General features: G+C 37.2%; 1 protein-coding gene across 14 annotated transcripts in view; it reads right to left on the reverse strand.

Annotated features, from left to right (window-relative positions):
* Ankib1 (ankyrin repeat and IBR domain containing 1) overlaps positions 1-22,931 on the reverse strand; it is a 174,553-nt gene that overhangs the window by 67,560 nt on the left and 84,062 nt on the right. For 9 of the 14 annotated variants that reach the window (XM_031379935.1, XM_031379933.1, XM_031379930.1 and 6 more), the window contains 4 exons: positions 17,970-18,242; positions 15,297-15,597; positions 7,449-7,631; positions 6,152-6,271 (listed from right to left, as the gene is read on the reverse strand). In XM_031379935.1, coding sequence (XP_031235795.1) covers positions 6,152-6,271; positions 7,449-7,631; positions 15,297-15,597; positions 17,970-18,157 — 792 coding nt within the window. In that variant the 5' untranslated portion in view covers positions 18,158-18,242. Of the gene's footprint in view, positions 1-6,151; positions 6,272-7,448; positions 7,632-15,296; positions 15,598-17,969; positions 18,243-22,931 lie in introns of those variants that run through there. The other 5 variants (XM_031379943.1, XM_031379941.1, XM_031379940.1 and 2 more) reach the window with 3 other exon arrangements.

Genomic DNA, 22,931 nt, shown 5'->3' on the forward strand with positions numbered 1-22,931 from the left:
AGTCCCTGGGAGCTCTAAGGGTGCTAGTTAGTTCATATTGTTATTCGTCCTAAGGGGCTGCAAACCCTTCAGCTCCTTGGGTCCCTTCTCTAGCTCCTTCATTGGGGACCCTGTACTCAGTTCAATGGATGGCTGTGAGCCTCTACTTCTGTATTAGTCTGGCACTGTCAGAGCCTCTCAGGAGACAGCTATATCAGGCTCCTGTCAGTCAGCACTTGCTGGCATCCACAATAGTGTCTGAGTTTGGTGATTGAATATGGGAAGGATTCCCAGGTGGGGTAGTCTCTGGATTGTCCTTCCTTCAGTCTCTGCTCCATACTTTGTCTCTGCAACTCCTTCCACAGGTATTTTGTTCCCCCTTCTAAGAAGGATCCAAGTATCAACACTTTGGTCTTCCTTCTTCTTGAGTTTAATTGAAGACCCAGAAATGAACCCACATACCTACGGTTACTTGATCTTTGACAAAGGAGCTAAAACCATTCAGTGGAAAAAAGACAGCATTTTCAACAAATGATGCTGGCTCAAATGGTGGTTAGCATGTAGAAGAATGCAAATCGATCCATTCCTATCTCCTTGTACAAAGCTCATGACCAAGTGGATCAAGGACCTCCACATAAAACCAGATACACTGAAACTAAAAGAAAAAGTGGGGAAGAGCCTTGAGCACCTGGGCACAGGGGAAAATTTCCTGAACAGAACACCAATAGCTTATGCTCTAATATCAAGAATTGACAAATGGGACCTCATAAAATTATAAAGCTTCTGTAAGGCAAAGGATACTATCAATAAGACAAAATGTCAGCCAATAGATTGAGAAAGATCTTTACCAATCCTACATCCGATAGAGGGTTAATATCCCATATATACAAAGAACTCAAGAAGTTAGACTCCAGAGAACCAAATAACACTATTTAAAAAATGGGGTACAGAGCTAAACAAAGAATTCTCAATTGAGGAACACCGAATGGCTGAGAAGCAACTAAAGAAATGTTCAACGTCCTTAGTCATCAGGGAAATGCAAATCAAAATGACCCTGAGATGCCACCTCACACCAGTCAGAATGGCTAAGATCAAAAACTCAGGTGACTGCAGATGCTGGTGAAGTTATGGAGAAAGAGGAACACTCCTTCATTTCTAGTGGAATTGCAAGCTGGTACAACCACTCTGGAAATCAGTTTGGTGGTTCCTCAGGAAATTGGACACAGTACTAGCTGAGGACCCAGCTATACCACTCCTGGGCATATACCCAGAAGATGCTCCAACATGTAATAAGATCACATAGTCCACTATGTTCATAGATAGCAGCCTTGTTTATAATAGACAGAAGCTGGAAAGAACCCAGATGTCCTTCAACAGAGGAATAAATATAGAAAATGTGGTACATTTACACATTGGAGTACTACTCAGCTATTAAAAACAATGAATTGCCAGGCGATGGTGGCCTTTAATCTCAGTACTTGGGAGGCAGAGGCAGGTGGATTTCTGAGTTCGAGGCCAGCCTGGTCTACAGAGTGAGTTCCAGGACAGCCAGGGCTATACAGAGAAACCCTGTCTTAAAAGAAAAGAAAAGAAAAGAAAAGAAAACAAACAAACAAACAAACAAACAAAAAACAATGAATTTATGAAATTCCTGGAAAAATGTTTGGATCTGGAGAATATCATCCTGAGTGAAGTAACCCAATCACAAAAGAACACACATGGTATGCATTCACTGATAGGTGGATATTAGCCCAGAAGCTCGGAATACCCAAGATACAATTAACAAACCACAAGGTTAAAAATATCTAAATCAGCCTTTTGACCCATTTCTCCTCTTCTTCCATACATTCAATAAAATAAATAAATGAAAAAAATATCTAAAGCAGGTATGTTCATCAGTGAGAAAACAGTCAAAATATACAAAGTATATGTCCCAACTTTGTAAAAATAAAAATGCTCACAATAAATTGTTATGTTTAAAAACATTTGCAAGCCAGATTTGGTGGCACACACCTTTAATCCTAGTACTTAGGGGGCAGAGACAGGAAGATCTCTGGAGTTCAAAGACAGTTTGGTCTACATACTTAGTTTTAAGACAGCCTGGTCATCTTCCTAGACAGACCTGGTTGGTAAACTCAATGTAAAATACAATTTTATTCACATTAAAATTTGACTAAAGACTTGTTAATATTTGACTGAGAGCTTCAACAACTAGAACCATTTGGGGAATAGAGTTAGGAAGGAGATATTATTTACATATAGTTATATATATTGTAATAATTTAAGAATTTCAAGACCATGCCATCTCTTCCAGAAAACTAGGTAGGCTACATACCGCAGACCTCTGTCATGCACTAGCTTCCAACAGACCCAATCCTCAGTTGTCGCTCCCCACCTGGCTGCTGTGTCCCAGCTGCCCACAGACAGCTCCTCCCCTGGTCAACCATAGGCTATGCCTTCCAGAAGAGCAGGTAGGTCACTCACCCTCCAAGAGGGCCTTCCTACTCTCTGTTCTACCAGGTAGACATATCCTGTGGAGCCAAGTAAGCTGCCCCATAAGAACTTGTTCCAGTCTTTTAGTGGCGCCCTTGCATCTGTATTCCTAGGAAATATGGGATACTATAAAAAGACCAAGCCTAAGAATAATAGGAATAGAAGAATCCAGCTCAAAGGCCCAGAAAATATTTTCAAGAAAATCATAGAAGAAAATTTGATTAACCTAAGAAGGACAGGCCTATAAAAGGTGCAAGAAGCTTACAGAATACCAAACAGATTGAACCAGAAGGGAAAGTCTCGTCACCACATAATAATAAAACACAAAACATAGAATAAAGAAAGAATATTGTAAGCTGTAAGAAAAAAAGACCTATTACACACCTACTAGAATTACACCGACTTCTCAGTGGAGACTGTAAAAGTCAGAAGGGCCTGGACAGATGTCCTGAAGACTCTAAGTGAGCACAGCCCACACTACTATACCCAACAAAACTTCCCATCACCATAAATGGAGAAAATAAGACAGTCCACTATAAAGTCAAATGTAAACAACATCTATGTAGAAATCCAGCCCTACAGAAGGCTCTAGAAGGAATACTCCAACCTGTGCAGGTTAACTATATTCACAAAAACAAAAGAAATAAAAACACCACCAACACCCTGGTTTGAAAAGGAATGGCACCCATAGACTCATGTGTTTGAATGCTTGGCCTCATTAAGGAGGAGCACTATTAGGAGGTATAGCCTTATTGGAGTAGGTGCTTCACTGAGAAGGGTTTTGAGGTCCCATATGTTTAAGCTAGGCCCAGTGTGGTTGCTACTTGTGGATCAACATGTAGAACTCTCAGCTCCTTCTCCAGCACCATGTCTACCTGCATGCTACCATGCTTCTTGCCATGATATTAATGGTCTAATCCTCTGAAAATGTAAGCCAGCCCCAATTACATGTTTTCCTTTATAAGAGTTGTTATGGTCATGGTGTCTCTTCATAGTAATAGGCACCCTAGTTAAGACACCACCACAACAACAAAAGAACAGGAATTAACAAGCTTGGTCATTTCTCTCAGTATCAATGGACTCAATTCCGGAAGAAATAGACAGAGACTAAAAAACTGAATGTGAAAACAGGATCCATTCTTCTACTGTATACAAGAAACACACCTCAGGGCTGGTGAGATGGCTCAGTGGTTAAGAGTGCTGGCTCTTCCAGAGGTCCTGAGTTTAATTTCCAGCATCCACCTGGTGGCTTACAACCATCTATAAAGGGGGCCTGATGCCCTCTTCTGGCATGCAGGTATACATGAAGACAGAGTACTCATACATTAAAAAATACAGCAGTTTTAAAAAAAATTAAAGAAACACATCTTGACATTAAAGATAGCCATTACCTCAGAGTAAAGAGTTGGAAAAAGATTTTCCAAGAAAATGAACCTAATAAGCAAGCTGGTATAGCTTCGAATATCTAACAAAATATACTTCAAAATAATATTAATCAAGAAAATCATAGAAGAAAATTTGATTAACCTAAGAAGGACAGGCCTATAAAAGGTGCAAGAAGCTTACAGAATACCAAACAGATTGAACCAGAAGGGAAAGGACACTTCATACTCATCAAAGGAAAAATATTCCAAGATGATGTTTCAATTCTTAACATCTATTCCCCAAATACAAGGGCACTCACATTTTAAAAGAAACATTACTGAAGTTTAAATTGCACTTTGATCCACACATTGATAGTGGGAATCTTCAATTCCCCACTCTCACCAATGGACAGGTCACCCATTGGAGCTAACAGATGATTTAAACCATGTGGATATAATGTATCTACAGAATATTTTACCCAGACACAAAAGATTATATACCTACTTCTCAGCACCTCATGGAACTTTCTCCTCAACTGACCACATACAAGGTCATTCTCAACATAAAAGAAAACTGAAATAACCCCTTGTAAGGAAATGAACACTGTCAATAGGATCAAACTGCAGCCTACAGATTGGGAAACGATTTTCACCAACTCCACATCTGACAGAAGGCTAATATCCAAAATATATAAAGAATTTAAGAAATTAGACATCAACAAACCAAATAATCTAATTTTTAGGTCCAAATAATTTAAAAATGGGGTACAGATCTAAACAGAGGACTCTCAAATGGCTGAGAACCATTTAAAGTAATGTCCAATATCCTTAGCTTCCAGGGAAATAAAAATCAAAATGATTCTGACGGTCCATCTGACACCTGTCAGAATGGCTAAGATAAAAAACACAAGTGGCAGCTCACAATGTTGAGGATGTGGAGCAAGAGGAACACTCCTCCATTGCTGGTGGGAGTGCAAACTTGTACAGTAATCACTTTTGAATAAAAATGGTAGTTCCTTAGAAAATTGAAAATTGATCTACCTCAAGACCCAAGACACTGTTCTTGGGCATATACCCAAAAGACGCTCCAATCTATCACAAGGACACTTGCTCAAATATGTTCATAGCAGTTTTATTCATAATAGCTAGAAACTATAAACAACTTAGATGTTCCTCAACTAGAAGAATGTATAAAGAAAATGTCCTACACAATAGATTATTACTCAGCTGTTTAAAAAAAAAAAACAGCATCATGAAATTTGCAGGCAAATGGACAGAACTAGGAACAAATCATCCTGAGTGAAGTAACCCAGATCCAGAAAGATAAAAATGGTAGGTACTCACAAGTGGACATTATCTGTTAGGTAAAGGACAATCACACTACAATCCACCAACCCAGAGAGGCTAAATAACAAGGAGGGCTCTAGAGGGCACATATGGATCTCTCTGGGAAGGGAAATCTAGAATAGATTTTGTGGGTGAACAGGTTAGATGGGGAGGGAAACAGAAGGGATCAGGTGGGGAAGGAGGCGTGACAGGAGAGAGTTCAGAAGATGACTGGAGTTTAGAGGATAATGTGGAAACCTAGTGTAGTGCAAACTCTGGAATCTATGAGAGGGACCCTAGTGAGGCGTCTTAGGAATAGAGAATGCGGAGCCAGATCTGGCCATCTTCTGTACCAGGGAAGGCTTCCAGTGGTGGGACTGGCACACCAACCAGACTACAAAGCCTTTGACTTATAACTTGTCCTCCTGCAAGATGTGCTGAGGTAACAGTGGCTCAGAGCTTTTAGGAGTGGCCAGCCAATGACTGGTCTAACACGAGGCCCATGCCATAAGAGGATACCATGTAAAACTGATGGTCAGGAACTAGAGGCTGGATAGTCCAGAGACCTAGGGGAGAACAAAACATGACTGGCCAAAAAAAGCAAAGCAAAGAAAAGAGAAAAGAAAATGTCAACGAAATGTTTCCTAATGATATTCTGCTATACTCAGATTGATGGTCTAACCTAATCCCCATTAGAAATTCTTTATCTAGCAACTGATGAGAGCAGATGCAGAGACCCACAGCCAAACATCAGGTGGAATTCAGAGAACCCCAAAAAGATAGGGAGGAAGGAATGTAGGACCCAGAGGAGCAGAGGAAACCAGAACAAGCCCACAGAATCAACTAAGCAGGCTTCATAGAGGTTCACAGACACTGAAGTGTCAATAACAGAGTCTGCATGGGACCTCTACATATATGCTGTAGTTGTTCAGTGTAGTGTTTTTGTGGGACTCCTAACAGTGAGAATGGGGGTGTCTTTGACTCTTCACCTGTTCTTTGGACTCTTTGCCTCCTACTGGGTTGCCTTGTCCAGCCTCAATATGAGAGGATGTGCCTAGTCTTATTTCAACTTCCTTGCTTGATAGCCATGGGAGGCCAGTGCTTCTTTTCTAAAGGGAAAGGAAGGAGCAGTAAATTATGGGGGTGGGACACTAGAAGGAGTGGAAGGAGGGGAAATGGTGGATTGCATATACTGTATGACAGAAGAATAAATTCAAAAATTTAGTATTGAATTTTTTTTCTGTTCTTTAACTTTTCCCAACAAGACTAAATTTACTATAGTTATGTTAAATTCACTTAGATATATAAACCTGCTAATAATTTTTATTAATTGCTTTATCTTATAATATATTTTCTTTCCTCCACTAAGTTCTATTACTTTTAGATTCGGAATTAAATTAAGATGGTATCATGAGAGAAAAAAACTAAATCTATCATCATAATTCACTTTCCCTTGTATCACATCAACTTTATTTCTGAAACACTACTGAAATACCTTCTCACTAAATGCCTGTATAATTAAGAGTACCAATTACTGTTTGGCTCAAAATCATGGACTGTCAAAAGGTAGGCAGACAGGAAACAGAAGATGCCTGGATTTGAAAGAATAGGAGGAAGAAAGTTTATCTCACTTTGATAATGACAATTTATTCAAATAATTTGATTCCTGTGTGGATTCAAAACCATGTGAAAGAGTCAGCAAATGCTTATTATGAAAGTCCTCTTTGTTTCCACATTAAGTTAAACCAAAAGAAGAACTTTATAAAATAACTAAAGAAACAGAAAGAGTTAAGAAATGGAAACATTAATTAATTCTGGGAACTAAGTTCCTTTGTCCATTGTGAGAAGTACAAAGGTTCAGAAATTTTTGAGAATTCACAAGAAAAATTCAGTAATATATATATAAGCCAATAGTTAAGAGCTTCTTGTTAGAATGAAGTGAACACGAAACACTGAGGAATTAAGACTTTTAGTTTTACTTTCCTTTTATTTTGGGTTTTTGGTGGGAGTCACCAAAGCCTTTGTGTTATCAAATACAACATGTGATTGAGGGGAAGACTGACAGAGAGTGGGGCCCATGAGGGTACAGGGGTAAGCAGGACTTACACATTAACACATTTATTTACATGTTAGTAAATATATAAACACGTTAGAGGAAAGACTCAACATTCACGGTTTCTAGATGTATTTTTATCCTCACTGCTAATTAAGTACTGCTGAGACCACAAAAAAGGCCACCCACACAGAGTTTAAAGAAAAACACTTTAAGTAAAACAATCACCTTACCTCTCGCTTGTCTAATGCAGCATACTCAGCTTCTATTTCCTCAGCCTCTGGGTCCCGAGAGAACACCATCTGAGACTCCAGACTGAGGGCCAGGTCTTTGTGGTGTTGCTTTTCAGCACAATCGCAAGGAGTATCTTTATTTTCATTTTCAGCAAACAAGTCACCTCCATGTTTTACTAAAAGCTAAAAAAGATTTTTTAAAAAACTCACAACTATAGATTTGATTAAGTTATTTCATGCTACAAATGAAATTAATTGTATAACTGGCATAGCAAGTAGACAATGTATCTAAATGTATTTTAATGTAAAATTAAAATATAATTAAAAATTTAAATTAAATATATAATTAAAAATGTAAATATGTTTTAAATGTTAGGAGACATTAGTTTGCAATGACTTTTTATTTTTACAGTTGGGAATTTTTGTTTTACTAATAAATGAGTTTCTTTGGCTAAAGAAAGTTAAACCTTCAACTTTAAAATCAAATTCTTAAGTATTCTGTCAATTTCCTCCAACCAAATAAAACTATACTTAAATATAAAAAAGATTATAGTTATTCAACACTTAAACTCTAAAACTTTCTCATGATTTTTCTTTCTTTCCTGTACTTTCGGTCAGCCATGCTATTGGTTCTTCTCATTGTCCTCTGTCCACCGTGTGTTTCTCTAATGTCCCCACACACATCCAGGCTGTGTCAGCCTAGACCAGGAGTTAACTGCATGCACCTTAGCTCTGTCACTCCTGCTGACACACTGATTCCCAACTGGACTACAGAATGGAGGCATGCAGGCTACTGTCAGCCTTTAGGGCAGTCACAGCTGGCAATACTGCTCCAGCACAGCATTTTCAGTACTATGCAAGGATGAATTGGGCACCTTGGTAGTCCTATTAGGTGGACCTGGAATAGATATTATTTTTATAGGTGATTTCAATGTGGACTGTGCTCAAAGCTAGAGTTTTTTGTTCTTTAATCTGAATATGACAGAAATTTGACAATGACTGAGATAAGAGTCTTATTAAACTAGATTCAGATTCAGCTGGTTTGTCATCAGGCTGCAGTTTCTGTACTTCCAGTAAGTTTTCAGAAGACTGATGTCAAGACTAGCTGTGTGATTTCCACGTTAACACATCAGGAAGCACCCACTGCTGTAAAAGTATATATTCCAACCATTAGGCTGGTAGTTCTTTATTTGCTTGTATAAGATTACTTCTCCATTAAAATTTTTGAATAGTTCAGTTTTCTGGACCTGTCCTGAATGTCTAGCATTTAGTGTCTTCTACTTAATATGACATACTCTTCCCTCTAAGTCACTCTTATTATTCTGTATTACTTCCCTACAAAATTCTTCAATCTCAATATACTTGAAACCTAGACAGCACTTTTAAATCTGACATATAAAATAATCACCAGAGGAAAAGGCCAAAATACTCCTAGAATCTAATATTACAGATTTTGCTTTGGAGTCTGGCAGTCAGGTATTTAATATAATCAGAAAAATGAAGCTCAGATAGGAAGTTACACAGCCGCAGATCTGGAAGAATCCTGTTTCTTTTGTATTAAAACTGTAGGTGCTAGTTAAAACCAACACAATTAGGTAGACTCTTCAGTCAGGTGAATGGTTTTACGGATTTCAATGAAGTTTTAAAGGGTTGTGAAAGCAGCTGACAACGTTAGGCAGGTTCTATGGGCTGGCTGTAATGAAAGGAGAACTGTGACTTAGCGTGTACACTATTCTAGTGACTTTTACTGGATCCAACAGTTAGTTAGTTACAGCTCTAAATAAGCATTTAGGGTAAAATGTACAGGAAATATGTGACATACCAATAATTTTTATAAAAATGTTTTTCACCAAGTGTGATGTACTCTCAAAAACTAAGCCTTTACACACCAGCCGTTTACAGAACCACTATTACAGTTAATCACTAATAGAAATAAAATGTGGCCTACTGACTATTAGGAAAGTCTACCAAAGGGGAAAAGTGTCGTAGAGTTTGTTAGATTATGCTAATTGATATCGCCTTCATCAAAGTTCATTTCTATTCCAAAGCAGAAAAGGAAAACTCTTAGTTACAAAAATCCAGAATATTAATTATCACATTAAATTCCTACCAGTTTTATATACTACTAAAACTTTATTTTTGTGTGTTGGGCATCCATACAGAGAATTTAAGTACTCTGTGTTATTAAAGCAAATGCATGTTTTACATTGACAATGCTATACATGCATATGTGTGAATGGGTATATATAAAGCATATATGTATATATATGTATTCATATGTGTGTGTATCTAGAACATCTCTCTCTCTCTCTCTCTCTCTCTCTCTCTCTCTCTCTATATATATATATATATATATATATATATATGTATGTATGTATATGGGGTACAGTAAGTGAAGGTGGTTTTGAGGTATGGTTCCTTTTCCCAATTCTTTATAGTTCATGGGCCAAACTGGGCCAAATCAAGCTGGCTGCCTCTTCTGTATGGATTTTAATATTCTTCAACAATTTAAATAACCTGAAGGATATTTCATGACATATAAAAGTTATAAGAAAATCAGCTGGCAATGTTCACAAATTAACAATGTTTTGGAACATTGCTATACTTCTTTGTTTACATATTAACATATCATCTACAGTCACTCATAGGCTATACTGGCTAAGTTGCCTAAAATATTTACTATTTAGGCTTTAACAGAAAAAATGTATTAACTCTTAAATAATTCTCTGGTATATGAAGATATTAAAATTATAGGAATATTATTTACAGTTTATCAGTAATATATCATGTATTTCTTTTTTATTAAAAAAATATTTTATATGTATCAGTCTTTTGCCTGCATGTATATGTACCACATGTATCCAGTGCTTATAGAAGCCAGAAGAAGGCGTTGGATTTCCTAGAACTAGAGTTATAGAAAATTGTTGGCTGCTCTGTGATTGCTGGGACTACAACTCTGGTCCTCTGGAAGAACAGTCAGTGTTCTTTACTGCTGAGCCACCTCTTCAGCAACACTCCTACGTCCCTCTTTATCTTATATTAGACATTGAATTGCATATTTATATTTTGAATGTGGAATATGCAGATGACCATTTGCAGGAACTGGTTCTCTCCTTTCACCATGTTGGTTCTTGGGAATGAACTCAGGTTAAGAGGCTGGTGGCAAGAGCCTTTACACAATGAACAATCTCATGAGCCCAAACTGCTAACTTTAAACAATTAAATCTACTCTTTGCATACCTCTTATCCCACAAATAATTTTAGATAATTATTATTTATCAAATTCTAGGCTTTCCTACTTAAGAAAGTTTTGAAAATTACAAAGGTGAAAAGTTAAAGCATCTGGTATGAAGAGAGCAGCCAAAGCAGATTTAAAAAAAGATGACCAGGCCTGTGGTACATATCTGTAATTTAAGAGGTGGAAACAGGAGAACCAAGTTCAAGGTCATCCTTAGCTACAGAGAACCAAGCCCAGGCTCTATGAAAGTGTGTCTCAAACAAGACCAACACCAAGAAAGGGGCTGACTAGAGCAATGAAGACAATGAAGAATCAGAGCAGAATTAATGAGCAGAATTAATTTGATACAATGAGGGAGAAGGAAGAGCATATGTGAATAATCCAAGGTATGAAGGCTTTGCAGAGAATGACATCATCATTAAGAGAAACCAGATATTCAAGTTAGTAGAGAGGTGACTGAGCCCAGCTTCAAAAACACTGAATTTGAGACTGTTACAGTATTCTTACAAGGAAGTCAACATAGAAGCAACAAAGCATGAGAAACTTCACTGGAGTCAGGCAAAGCATCAGAGACAGAGACACAGATACAATTCTGTACAAAGCCTTTAATACCTTGCTATCTGAAGTTTCTAAAAGCATTTTATAATTAAGAGGTTATAATTTTCATTCTATGCATAGTGTGAGTGTATGTGTATAGGGAAACACCTATGGAGCATAGCACCCAGGAAGGAGTACTGATGTAAACATTTCATTTTGATGGTTAAAAATGAGGACCCATAAATGGGCATGGTGACTCTTGTCTTTAAGTCAAGTACTCAAGTGGCAGGTGGATCTCTGTGATTTTGAAGTCAGCCTGGTCTCCATAGTAGAACCAGGACAGCCAGGGCTACAAGTTAGATTCTTGTCTCAAAAAGCAAGCAAGCAAGCAAGCAAGCAAGTAAACAGAAAACCAGGAACCACAGGAAACTCCAAATTATTAAATGCAGAGGAAATTGTCCAAGTTTCTAAATTCTTTTCTTTTTTAAGATTTATTTTATTTATGATTATTTTGCCTGCACGTATGCATATTACCGAAGTTCAGAAGAGGGTATTGGATACCCTAGAACTGGAAACAGAAATGGTTGTGAGACACCATATGGGTGTTGGGAACCCAGTATCCTTGGGGTAAGAGCAACAAATGAGCCATCTTTGCAGCCCCACATAACTCTCTAAATTCTACTCTTAAATAAACACATTTTTGTGTTTTGAAGGTGAAACATACCCATCCCACAAGACTCATGTGTCTGAACTCCAGATTTCCAACTAATATTAATGTTTTGGAAGACTGTGGAACCTTTAGGAGTACAGTCTCACTGTAGGAAATGGGTCACTGAAGTAGGCTGTAAGGTTTTCTTATTTCATGTGTGCTTTGTTGTTGTTTTGTTGATTAAGAACACACTGGCGAGAGTGAGGAGAGTAGGCTAGTGAGCTTTGAACTTGTACAGTCCAGTCCCACTGTCTGCTTTCTACTCTCTCAAGGGTTGGGAAGTCCCAGATGTACCCTCTTCTCCCTTAGAGCCACTCATCCTAACATGCTTTTCTGGCTATGACTAACAACAACTTCAAACTATGAATCAAAAAATTTCCTTCCAATGTTACTTTTGTGAGTGTGAGTGCCTGAAGTATTTTATCAAAGCAAAGAAAAAAACTAATATATGTAAGGAAAAGAATCAAAATTAACAACTAGAGAATGCTTCCATAAGTATGAATCTCTAAAAGTTAAAAAAAAAAAAAGGTTGGATCTACTGGGCTTGGGAGAGTAATCTCTAAGTTTAAAGATTATGCAGAGAAAGTGGGATATATTTTACAACAAGCATTAATGAATCAAACCTTAGTGATTAAGGGGTCTTTTGAGATAATCCTGAGATTTATCCCAAGCACCCCAGAGAAAACTATCACAAAATGTGTCATAAGCAGCAACAAGACCAATACAGGACATCTCTGCCCCTTCCATCACTAGATGGATTCACAGTTTTATGAAAAATAATAAATATCTGGTGGTATTTATTCACCCAATGTATATCATTATATGATACTTGGTACCACTAAGCATTAAGAATATTTAAAAATTATAGAAATGGTATTTATTCCAATTATTATTATAATAAAAACTGTAAGCAATAAGGTAGAGAAGTTTAAAAGTATTTAAATTACCCATGATAGTAAATTTTATAAAATACATGATATTCTAGGAACTTCAGTTACATAGTGCTACATATTACCATGTGTTTAGGCACTTATGCTAGGAAAACACTTCTAGTTTAATAATAATCATGACAAAAAGTCATTAAGGGCCTAGAGCTGAGCAAGAGTACAGTTAAGACCATTAGTGATAAACTTTAAGTGGTAAAATACTATACTGAAATTTGTCAATAAATGCTGGAATAAATGTGAGGTGTTCATAAGGCTCCATTTGGAATGTCTGGAATATAAAAAATGAGAAGGGTCACCAAACGGAGTGGCTCATGTGATGTGATATGATGGCAGTGCAAACAGATACACACCTATCAAGACAGGCAACCATCAGGCCTTTCAAAGACTATATAACATACCCCTCTGTGAACAACAATAACATACTGATAAAATTACCACTCCAGTTTTCAATAATTTAATATGTACAATACTGTAAATACACTTAAAAACTGGCCACTACTTAGCATTCCTTACTAGGAATTATTAGAAGCAAGTTATTTAAGCAGAAATTAAAATATTATTGCTACTAACAAAAACAAGCTATTCCTCCTTAAAACATTTAAGAACCATCTAGTCCCACACATGTGAGTGAGTCACCACACAGATTCCTCCCTAGGAGGTGAGCACAGAAAAATATTCAGCAAGACTTGAGTAAAAAGTGTCAGGAATTCTGTTGACATGCATCCCCTCCAAGTCCTAGGGCATCTTTTTACTATACTGAGTTCATGTTAGAAGGCATTCCTTGGGAACGAGATTCACATTAACGATCACAGTTCACTAATAGTGGGGAAGGAAACCGAAGGACAAAGTTTCTAAAAGATTAATAAGTAACAAATAGCAATAAATAGAAAACAAGATCACAGAAGTTAAAGAAGTAACAAAAATTGATCTTTAGCTATGCTAATAAAATTATGTGACTATAATCTTTAAAAATATATTCATAATTTTGATATCAACTTAAAAGTATAATACTACAGAGAATATCAAGTATTAAATTTTTGATATATAATTTTAGTTTTATTTGTATTATTACTTTTAAAATAAAGTATATACATTTTAGAATAAAGAGACTGATCTCATCTGTAACATCTATTCAAAAGAAATTTCATCAATTATGTATGAACCGACTTGACTGTTGGTAGCTGAGAAAATAGGTACTGTTCTATGAACAGTGGTGGCACACTATATAGAGTTACTCTTAAGGCCAGACTGCCCTCACTGCCACACCCAGCCCCTCAAGGCATGTGAGTGGCCAGGTCCCATCCTCCACACTACTCTACTCTAAAGGCCTAAATGGCTGTCTCTGCCCTAGAGAAAAAAAGCCCATGATCAGGCCACAGAATCCCACCAATCCCCGAGCTTGCCACAAAACTGGGCTATGAAGTCTCACCAATCCCAGACCATCCTGGAAAGCTATATAAAAATATATACCTAAGAAACTCTATCTAAAGCCTGCCTTCTACTTGCTGCTTCTCTTCTGAGCAGAGGTGGTCATCCTCTTATGTCTTTCCCAATAAATCTCTTACGTGAGGTTTGTTGTGCGGTGTGACTTTGTCCTGATTCCCAACTGTCAGGATACCTTTCCTGTCAGAGCTGCATCACAGTTACAACATCTTTTAAGAAATCAAAGGTTGAGTGATTTTTATCTAAGCTTGGAAGATGCTTTATATATTAGTAATATAATAGATACTCATAAATTAAAATTGCCAAAATGTAGTATGAATTCAGGAATACTTGAACACAGATCAACTGAAAAAAGACATTTTAAAGACAAGGTTTTAAAAAAAAGCATAACCACCGGGCGGTGGTGGCGCACGCCTTTAATCCCAGCACTTGGGAGGCAGAGGCAGGCGGATTTCTGAGTTCAAGGCCAGCCTGGTCTACAGAGTGAGTTCCAGGTCAGCCAAAGCTACACAGAGAAACCCTGTCTCAAAAAAACCACACACACAAAAACAGTATAACAATTACATCCATCAACGGTTATCTACTAATAAACAAAGATAATATATCAGTAATTAGTAGTTGTCATCTTTCCCCCATATCCAAGATATGGAAGTTTTAGAAATTGGCTATTAAATTTTCAGCAAACACAGACAAAAACCTCTATTATTTTCAGTATGATAGTACTTACCTGACTGTTACCTTAGAAGATATGAACAATTATTCCTATTGATTTTTATTATATTCTGAAAAGCTGGAAAGCTGCACTTTGGTTATTGTTCCCTAAAGCAATGTAGTGACTTTACTTATACAGAGCTTTGGTTCTTTTAGAATGAATAAGGAGGTGAGAATTGCTAAGACAAAGCAAACCCTGACTACCACATACTATCAACATACAATTTTCTAGCACAGAATACTGAAAAGCAAGCAGGTTTTACCTCTACACAGGCTTTCATCCCTGAGGCTGCAGCATAGTGAAGGGGTGTGTTTTTTTTGTTATCAACTGCATCAATAGCTGCTCTCTCATATTCGCCCTGGTCAAGTTTTGCTCCTTTCCATCGTAAGATCATCTGCAGACAATCTGCCCTTCTGAAATCATCTTCCACAGGCCGTGCTAAGCGAGGATGAAGGGTTCCTTCAGATATCATGATTTGAGGTCCCATACACAACAAATGCATAGATGTTTCATTGTGCACATTCCGTTTATTTGGGTTTCCATCTCTACCAAAAAGAAAAGTCCTAAAATGGAAAGGAAGGATAAAAACAACTTTTTCCTACCTAAAAATACAGAGAAGATAACAATTTTAAGAGTAAAGTCTACTTCAAAGCTAAAAGTCCAATTTCTGTTGAGGTGTGTGAATAACTAATTCACTTAATTAAGATGGAAAGCCAGCAAAACAGCCTAGAAGGTAAAGTATGTCACATAAGGCTGACAATCTGAGTTTTATTCATAGTTCAGTCATGTAGCAGGACAGAAACGACTCTTTAAAGTTGTCCTTTGACCTCCACCATGAGCTGTGGCACATATAATAAAGGTATTCATGTGCATGAATCATATACATGCATAAGAGAAATAAACTTTAGTGCCTATAAAGCATGACACTATATAAGGGAAAGAGAAAAAGGAAAGAAAAGAAAGGAGGGGGCAGAAGATGTTACTCAGCAAAAGGTTACTTAAATAAAATAATAAAATTTAAAATAAAGGACAAGTCCTAACATGGTATTATGACAAAGGACCTCCAAAGATGCTGTTCAGTTTATTTTTCTGTTGGCCATCTAGTGCTGGGCACGCAGCTTATCCTTAAGAGTAGTTTGTTTCCCCAGTAAGACTCTCTTGGAGGAAACTAAATTTTCATTTACAAATGGTTATCAATTGGAGATTGCTTCTGGGTGAGAGATGGGGGCTTGTGTCTACTCCTTCTAGAACCTCCAGATGAGTTTTCATAGGACACAACCTGTTTTTAACATACTTTGGATCAAGTATAGTATATGAACAAAATCTAGACTTTATATAGTTTAGGAAATGGAAAAGTAAGTTTAAATTGCCTTTCCAAATAATGGCACTACACCAGCCATCTAACAAGTGGTCGGCTATTACAGCTTGCGCTGAGGACGCTATTGTCATTTATTTTCAGCATTCTGGCCTGCTATGGTCTCTTTATTAACTGGTATTCTTTTGGAGGGAACTGTATGAATTAATTTTTTGTAGTGTTAATTAAAAATTTAATGGTCTAAGTGATATTTTTAACTTTTTAATCAATGCCGAATTTTAAAGAATCATATACCAATGTGAAATATATGTGATTCAGTGAGTTACAGAGAACCTCTAAATGTTGTCATCTTTTACTGTACAATAAATTACATTGGGTTTTCACTACCAATTTATTAGAAAGTAAGAATTAAGAAGTTGTCAGTTGAATATGAAGAATGAGTCTTTCGAAATTTTAGCATTCATTTGAAAGATCAAACTTTATCGTTAGCATCAAAGACTAGCAGTTGTTTTACTTGAAAGATTTAATTAGATTTTGAGTAAATGTCAGCCTAGGGCCTCAGCTCTCATTCACCATTTGAAGACAGTGCTGTATTGCAGTGAGACCAATTAATAAAGAAACCATAATAGGCCCAAATGCTGAGAATAAATGCTCAGCCTTAATTGGGATATGGAAAGTCGCAGAAGAGGAGGTAGAAAAAAGGCAAGAGCCAGAGGACAAGGAGTTGAGCAACAAAAAGGTGTTTTTTGGACATGACACAGCAACTGTTACACTCACTCTTTAACTCATGAAAGCTGTGGTGATCTGCACATGATTTGCACAAGATTGGGTCATTCAGTATTTTACCATGGACTAGGGAAGAGCCCACAAGGCCCCTCTCCTCTTAGGGGTCTGTTGGCAGTCAAAGATCCAAATGGACCATAGCAGAACAATGTATATATACTCTTAAGGAGTGAGTGTGAAAATGAACAAAGAGGTCACTGTGTCTAGTTTATATTTTAGGCAGCTTTTACAGTATTTCTCAAGTCTCGACTGAAACAGACAGGTTTTCTTGAGAGAGTTTTTGTTGAGCAGTTGATTGACAGATCCATTTTGATTGACTCTTAGGTGAGGAAACAATGAGGTGTCACTTTTTCCTTTTTAAATTGAAAGCCTCCAGCAAGCCAATAATTTTAAGTTTAACTGGTTATCTATTAAGGACATTTCAGGAAGTTCAGAAGTCATACTAGATCTGCAGTCCAGTAAAAGGAGTCCTTGGTTTAGACCTTAGTTTTGTAAGTTCAGGTAACTGTGTGCTTCCAGCAGTCTTTACTTTCACTTCTAATGCTAATAGCCTTGAATTATTCTTAATCTCTTACAGCCCTTTCCCTGTGAGCTTACACTGCTCTGAAAAGGTCCCTTTGTCTACTGTCACCCTTACCCTTGAGAGTGCTCAATTTTCCTCTGTAATCTTATCTGTCTGTTTTCTACATTACAGAGTGGACAGAAATATATTCAAAGCAACAAGTATATAAACTACCTTTACTATTAGAACTCAGAGAAGATCATATAACATGGCCATGTCTCAGTATTATACATTTTCAAAGGTCACAAGTGCTTTCCTTTCCACTGAATACTTACCCTAATATTCTGTTCATCCCATGTCTAGCAGCATAGTGTAATGGTGTGTTGTGCTGATAGGGCTCTCCATAAGATATATTTGGATCAAGGGATTCTTTTAGCTGAGGATTATTTTCATATATTTGGCAAGCCAGGTTTTCATCACCATTGATGAGTGCTTTGCGGAATTTGGTGGTTGTATTTCCCATGTTTTGTTTTATTTTCTGATAGGCAGTGGCACTTTCTTTCTTCCTTCAGCCACTTCTTGAGTACTTCTACAACATGTTTCACATTCTAATGAAGGAGAAGTTATCAAGTTAGACCATAACACTGTAATTACAAAGCAGCATCCTAAAGACACATTTACAAATGTTAACAACATCTGGGAAGCAGATGAAGGGAATAAACATGCTGCCAAATTTATTGTATTTTTAATGTTGCTAAAATTAACTTCTTGTTAAAATTTAACATTTTCCCATACAAAGACTATATAAGGTTGTACAGCTGTACTTTACCTAGAAAAGTTGTCTACCCATATAAACTTTTTTCTTCACATGACTAGGAATCAGTTGCACTGAGCTTATGGCTGAATAAAATGATGCCTAATCTTGATGGTCAATCCAGTGACCTCAAGAATGAACAAAAAGCAGCTGAGTACAGCTGTGGGGAATTTTCTCGACTGGATCTTTTGAGGTAGGCAGACACACCCTTAGCCTGGGCCACACCTTCTAACAGCACGCTACACAAAAGCTCATGAAGAAGGAAGGAAGCTGTTTTTGCTGCTCATTATCATTCTTGCTGGCAAGTCCACCTATCCTGTTGCTAAAGCATTCATCTATCAGTATTAGAACCTATTTCTTCAGAACTGATTCAGACAGGAGACCAGCAGGTCTCTAGGAATACTCCAGAACCTCTAGCACCAGATTGGAACTGCTGAGACACCCAGACTCATTGACTGAACAAAGAACGGACTCTTGATCTTCTAAAAGGTCAAATGATAACCCATTATTGGGTTACTAGGACTACAACCTATAAGCACTTTAACACACACACACACACACACACACACACACACATTCAGGCTCATTCTATCAGTTCTACTCCTGTAGAAAAACTCAACTAAAACACAGTCCAGTTAATTACATGCAGGTATTACTAAGTCAATTTGTGGATCACTAAAAAACAAAACAAAAAACAAAAAAACAACTGAAATTAAGAATTGCAGGTCTTTATCCAGAGACTGCTCCACTTGGGGATCCATCCCATATAGTCACCAAACCCAGACATTATTGTAGATACCAACAAATGGTTGCTGACAGGAACCTGATATAGCTGTCTCCTGAGAGGCTCTGCCAGTGCCTGACATATTCAGAGGTGGATGCTCTCAGCCAACCACTGGACTAAGCACAAGATCACCAATGGAGGAGCTAGAGAAAGGACCAAAGGAGCTGAAGGAGCTTGCAGCCCCAAAGAAGGAACAACAATATGAACCAACCAATACTCCTAGAGCTCTCAGGGACTAAACCACCAACCAAAGAGTACACATGAAGGGACCCGTGGCTCCAGCTGCATACGTAGCACACAATGGCCTTGTTGGACATCAATGGGAGGGGAGGCCCTTGGTCCTGAGAAGGCTGGATGCCCCAGTGTAGGGGAATGCCAGGATATGGAAACTGGAGTGGATGGGTTGGTGAGCAGGGGGAGGGGGAATGGGATAGGGGGTTTTTGGAGGGAAACTAGGAAAGGGGATAATATTTGAAATGTAAATAAAGAAAATATCTAATTAAAAAAAGTGAATTTGGATATATATAAAAAAAAGAATTCCAGGTCTTGGGCTATAGTTTGGGAAAAGTGAAACTGCAAGTACTCATAAGAAAAAGACTTAAAATATAAATAAATGTATAACTATACAGCTTACTGATACTCAAGATAATCACAGCAAACTAATAAAATTGGTCACACAGAAGAAATGAAGAGAATGATTATCCTACCTTTTAAAATCATTGAATATTCTTCTATTAAGGATTAAAAGCAAGGCTGAAAACATCAAATGTTTATGCACTCTACATGGGGGAAGAAGTCATGATGAGCATCAGATGGGTAATATGAGGTGGGGAAAGGGAAAGAGAAAAAATAGATCTGAAATGTGAAATGTCATATTTGTTAATACTCTTTTAAACACGTGTTTTACTCCCTGAAAATGTCAAGTCCCCATCTGTACTGTAAGGAAAATGACTATGTCTCAGACATAGGTATAACTATTATAAGAGAAAGTTTATGTAAATTATTTATAACAGACCTTGTTTAAAGGGTTCAATGATACAATATTGTATCCTGTATCTATTGTTAAATTACTGTTGCTGTGACAGGACGGTCCTCCTAAAAAAAATCATTTGGTAGAGCCTGTGAAACTACTAGGATTGAATTATGACAATGAGGAACATGCCTGTAAAGAGGATCCTGAGACCCAAGTCCCTTCTTCACTCTTCTTGCTTCCCTGTGATCCTGAGGTAAACAGAATTCCTTTTCTACATGCTCCCATCATGCTGTACTGTGCATCACAGGCCCTGATACTTCAGGGTCTGAAACCTCTGCAACTGAGCAAAAGCCCTTCCTCCTTTTTCTCAAATATTTCATCACAGCAGCAGAACTACAATGAATACCATTAGCAACAAAGAAGACAGCACAAACAAGAACATAAACAATATGAAAGAAAGAGCCAGGGTGAGTATGCATGGCTATCAAACTCCAGCACTGAATAACAGGTGGTTGGGACAATAATCTAAATAGACAGATAATTAAAAGCTTTTCTACAGAGCAGGGATATAATGGTTTTATTTCTTAGGGAATGTGTGAGAATATAGAAGGCAGAAATGTAAATGCAGAGGATATGTACACTACCCCTTTCATTCAATGACAGGTTGGCTACCCAAAATTGGCTTTAAAAAATCATTTGAAAAATAATATTCATTCTGTACAATGAATTTTTCAGTGCAATAACAATTTCAAAAAGAATACAACTTAAAGGATGGAAAAAAACCTTTCAGTTTCTTATAAAACAGTGGTTCTCAAATGTGGCTATCCATTCCAGTAGCCTGGAGAATTTCAAAGAATCCTGGATAGATTAAATCCCAGAAAAGCGTGTCTAGGGGTTGTACCTTTGATGTACCGAGATTGTACATAATATTGATTGTTAAAGCTCTTTGGCTGACTTCAATATGCATATATTACTGTTTTAGTTTCCAACTATCAGGGTATGACATCAGCCAAGCCTACTTTAGAGACAGGAATTATATGCTTAATACAGAAGCACATCTTCTGGTTCATCATTATCCTTAATGAGGCCACAATTTAGGTGTTTACTAGTGTTTCTGTTACTGGTTTTTAAGTTTTAAATATATTCATAGTAATTTTTAAAGATACGAATGTTGACTTCCCCCTAAACAAAACCCAGAGCCTAAGAATATAGCTAAGTTGGTAGCATGCCTATCAATCATGCACTAAGTCACAGGTTTGAGCCCCAGCTCCCAAAACACCAGGCATGGTGACACATATCTGTAATATCAGTCCTTGGGAGGAGACGGGAGAGTCTGGAGTTCAAGTCATGCTAGACTACACAGTGAGGTAGAGAGCACCCTGTGGAACCTAAGACTCTGATTTTAAAAAAAGAACCACAAAGAAAAGTCATCCTATTTACCTGAAGATCGTCATTGTTAAATAACTACTTTATGTTATATCTAGAAATATAAATACATTATTTTGTCATACTACTTGCAAAAAGAGTTGCTGAGATTTTAACCTGACATACTACTTCATGGTCTCTTCTCAAGTTGAAGAAGAAAACACTCTCCCACACTCTACATTTCCCACCATGTATTATAGATTCTTCTGGAATTTTTCAGGACAATCTAGATTTTACTCTATTCTTCTATTTAACAGGACGCAGGGTAGTCTATCCACTCTCAGTTGCCTATGGCTCTAAGCACTTACCAATGGTGGTTTGTGGTGCTGGAGATAGCATCTCACTAAGAAACCTATGCTGGCATAGTGATCCTCCTCTGTGTTCACACCTCCACAGTGCTGACACTACAAGTGTGTGTCACTGGCCTGGCTCACATTATTCTAGTAAGAACTCTATTCAGCTTACTGTACATATTTATCTATACAAATATAAAAGATATGTAGACTGTGAAGTATCTCTCTTAAGAATATGAAAACATTCAGTAATTTTGGCCCTCGTGCCCTTGATAACAATGCTGCTCAATTATAAACATTTCTTAAGTTGTTTATTAGATTAACAATATATTTTTTGATTTATATAAAAACATTAGCAAAATATTCTACAGGAACGATAATTTACATCAAAGATATAAAAAACCTACTAAAGCAATGGTATCTTGGAAGCACTTTAAATAGTTAGAAGATAACTTTTAAAAAATCAATATTCTAAATGTGCATTAAATATTACTGTTACTCATGCTAAAAGGCATAATGGCATCAAAAAGCTTCTTTGTGGCTTTGTTATTTTCAGTGCTGTCTCATTGTAAAAATCTGATCAATAAGCCTGAAAGTCTGCACATCACTTAAAAGCTTTAGTTCATGCCATTCAGATTAACCTCAGAAGCCTTGAGAAGAATGCTGGCAGCTATGTCCTTGTGTTTTCTGACACGCATAGCTGCTGCTATCTGAGGCAATTTTCCATCCTTTGTTTAAATAAGCCTTTAAGTAATATTTTCTATGTAACATGTAATATTTCATAAATGTAAAAATTAGATTATAGTACATTTCTTTTGGTGGTGCTATTATAAAAGATACTTAAAGAAATGAAGGGCTGAGAAAGTGGCTCAGTTGGTAACATGCCTGCTGAGCAAGGTTCTCCAGCATACATGTAAAACTTGAACATGGCTATGCATACATGCAACCCTAGCACTCTGGGAGGCAGAGACAGATTCTTAGGTTACACTAGCTAGCAAGCCATGTTGA

This window comes from Mastomys coucha, unplaced genomic scaffold (assembly GCF_008632895.1).
Source record: "Mastomys coucha isolate ucsf_1 unplaced genomic scaffold, UCSF_Mcou_1 pScaffold19, whole genome shotgun sequence".
Taxonomy (NCBI): domain Eukaryota; kingdom Metazoa; phylum Chordata; class Mammalia; order Rodentia; family Muridae; genus Mastomys; species Mastomys coucha.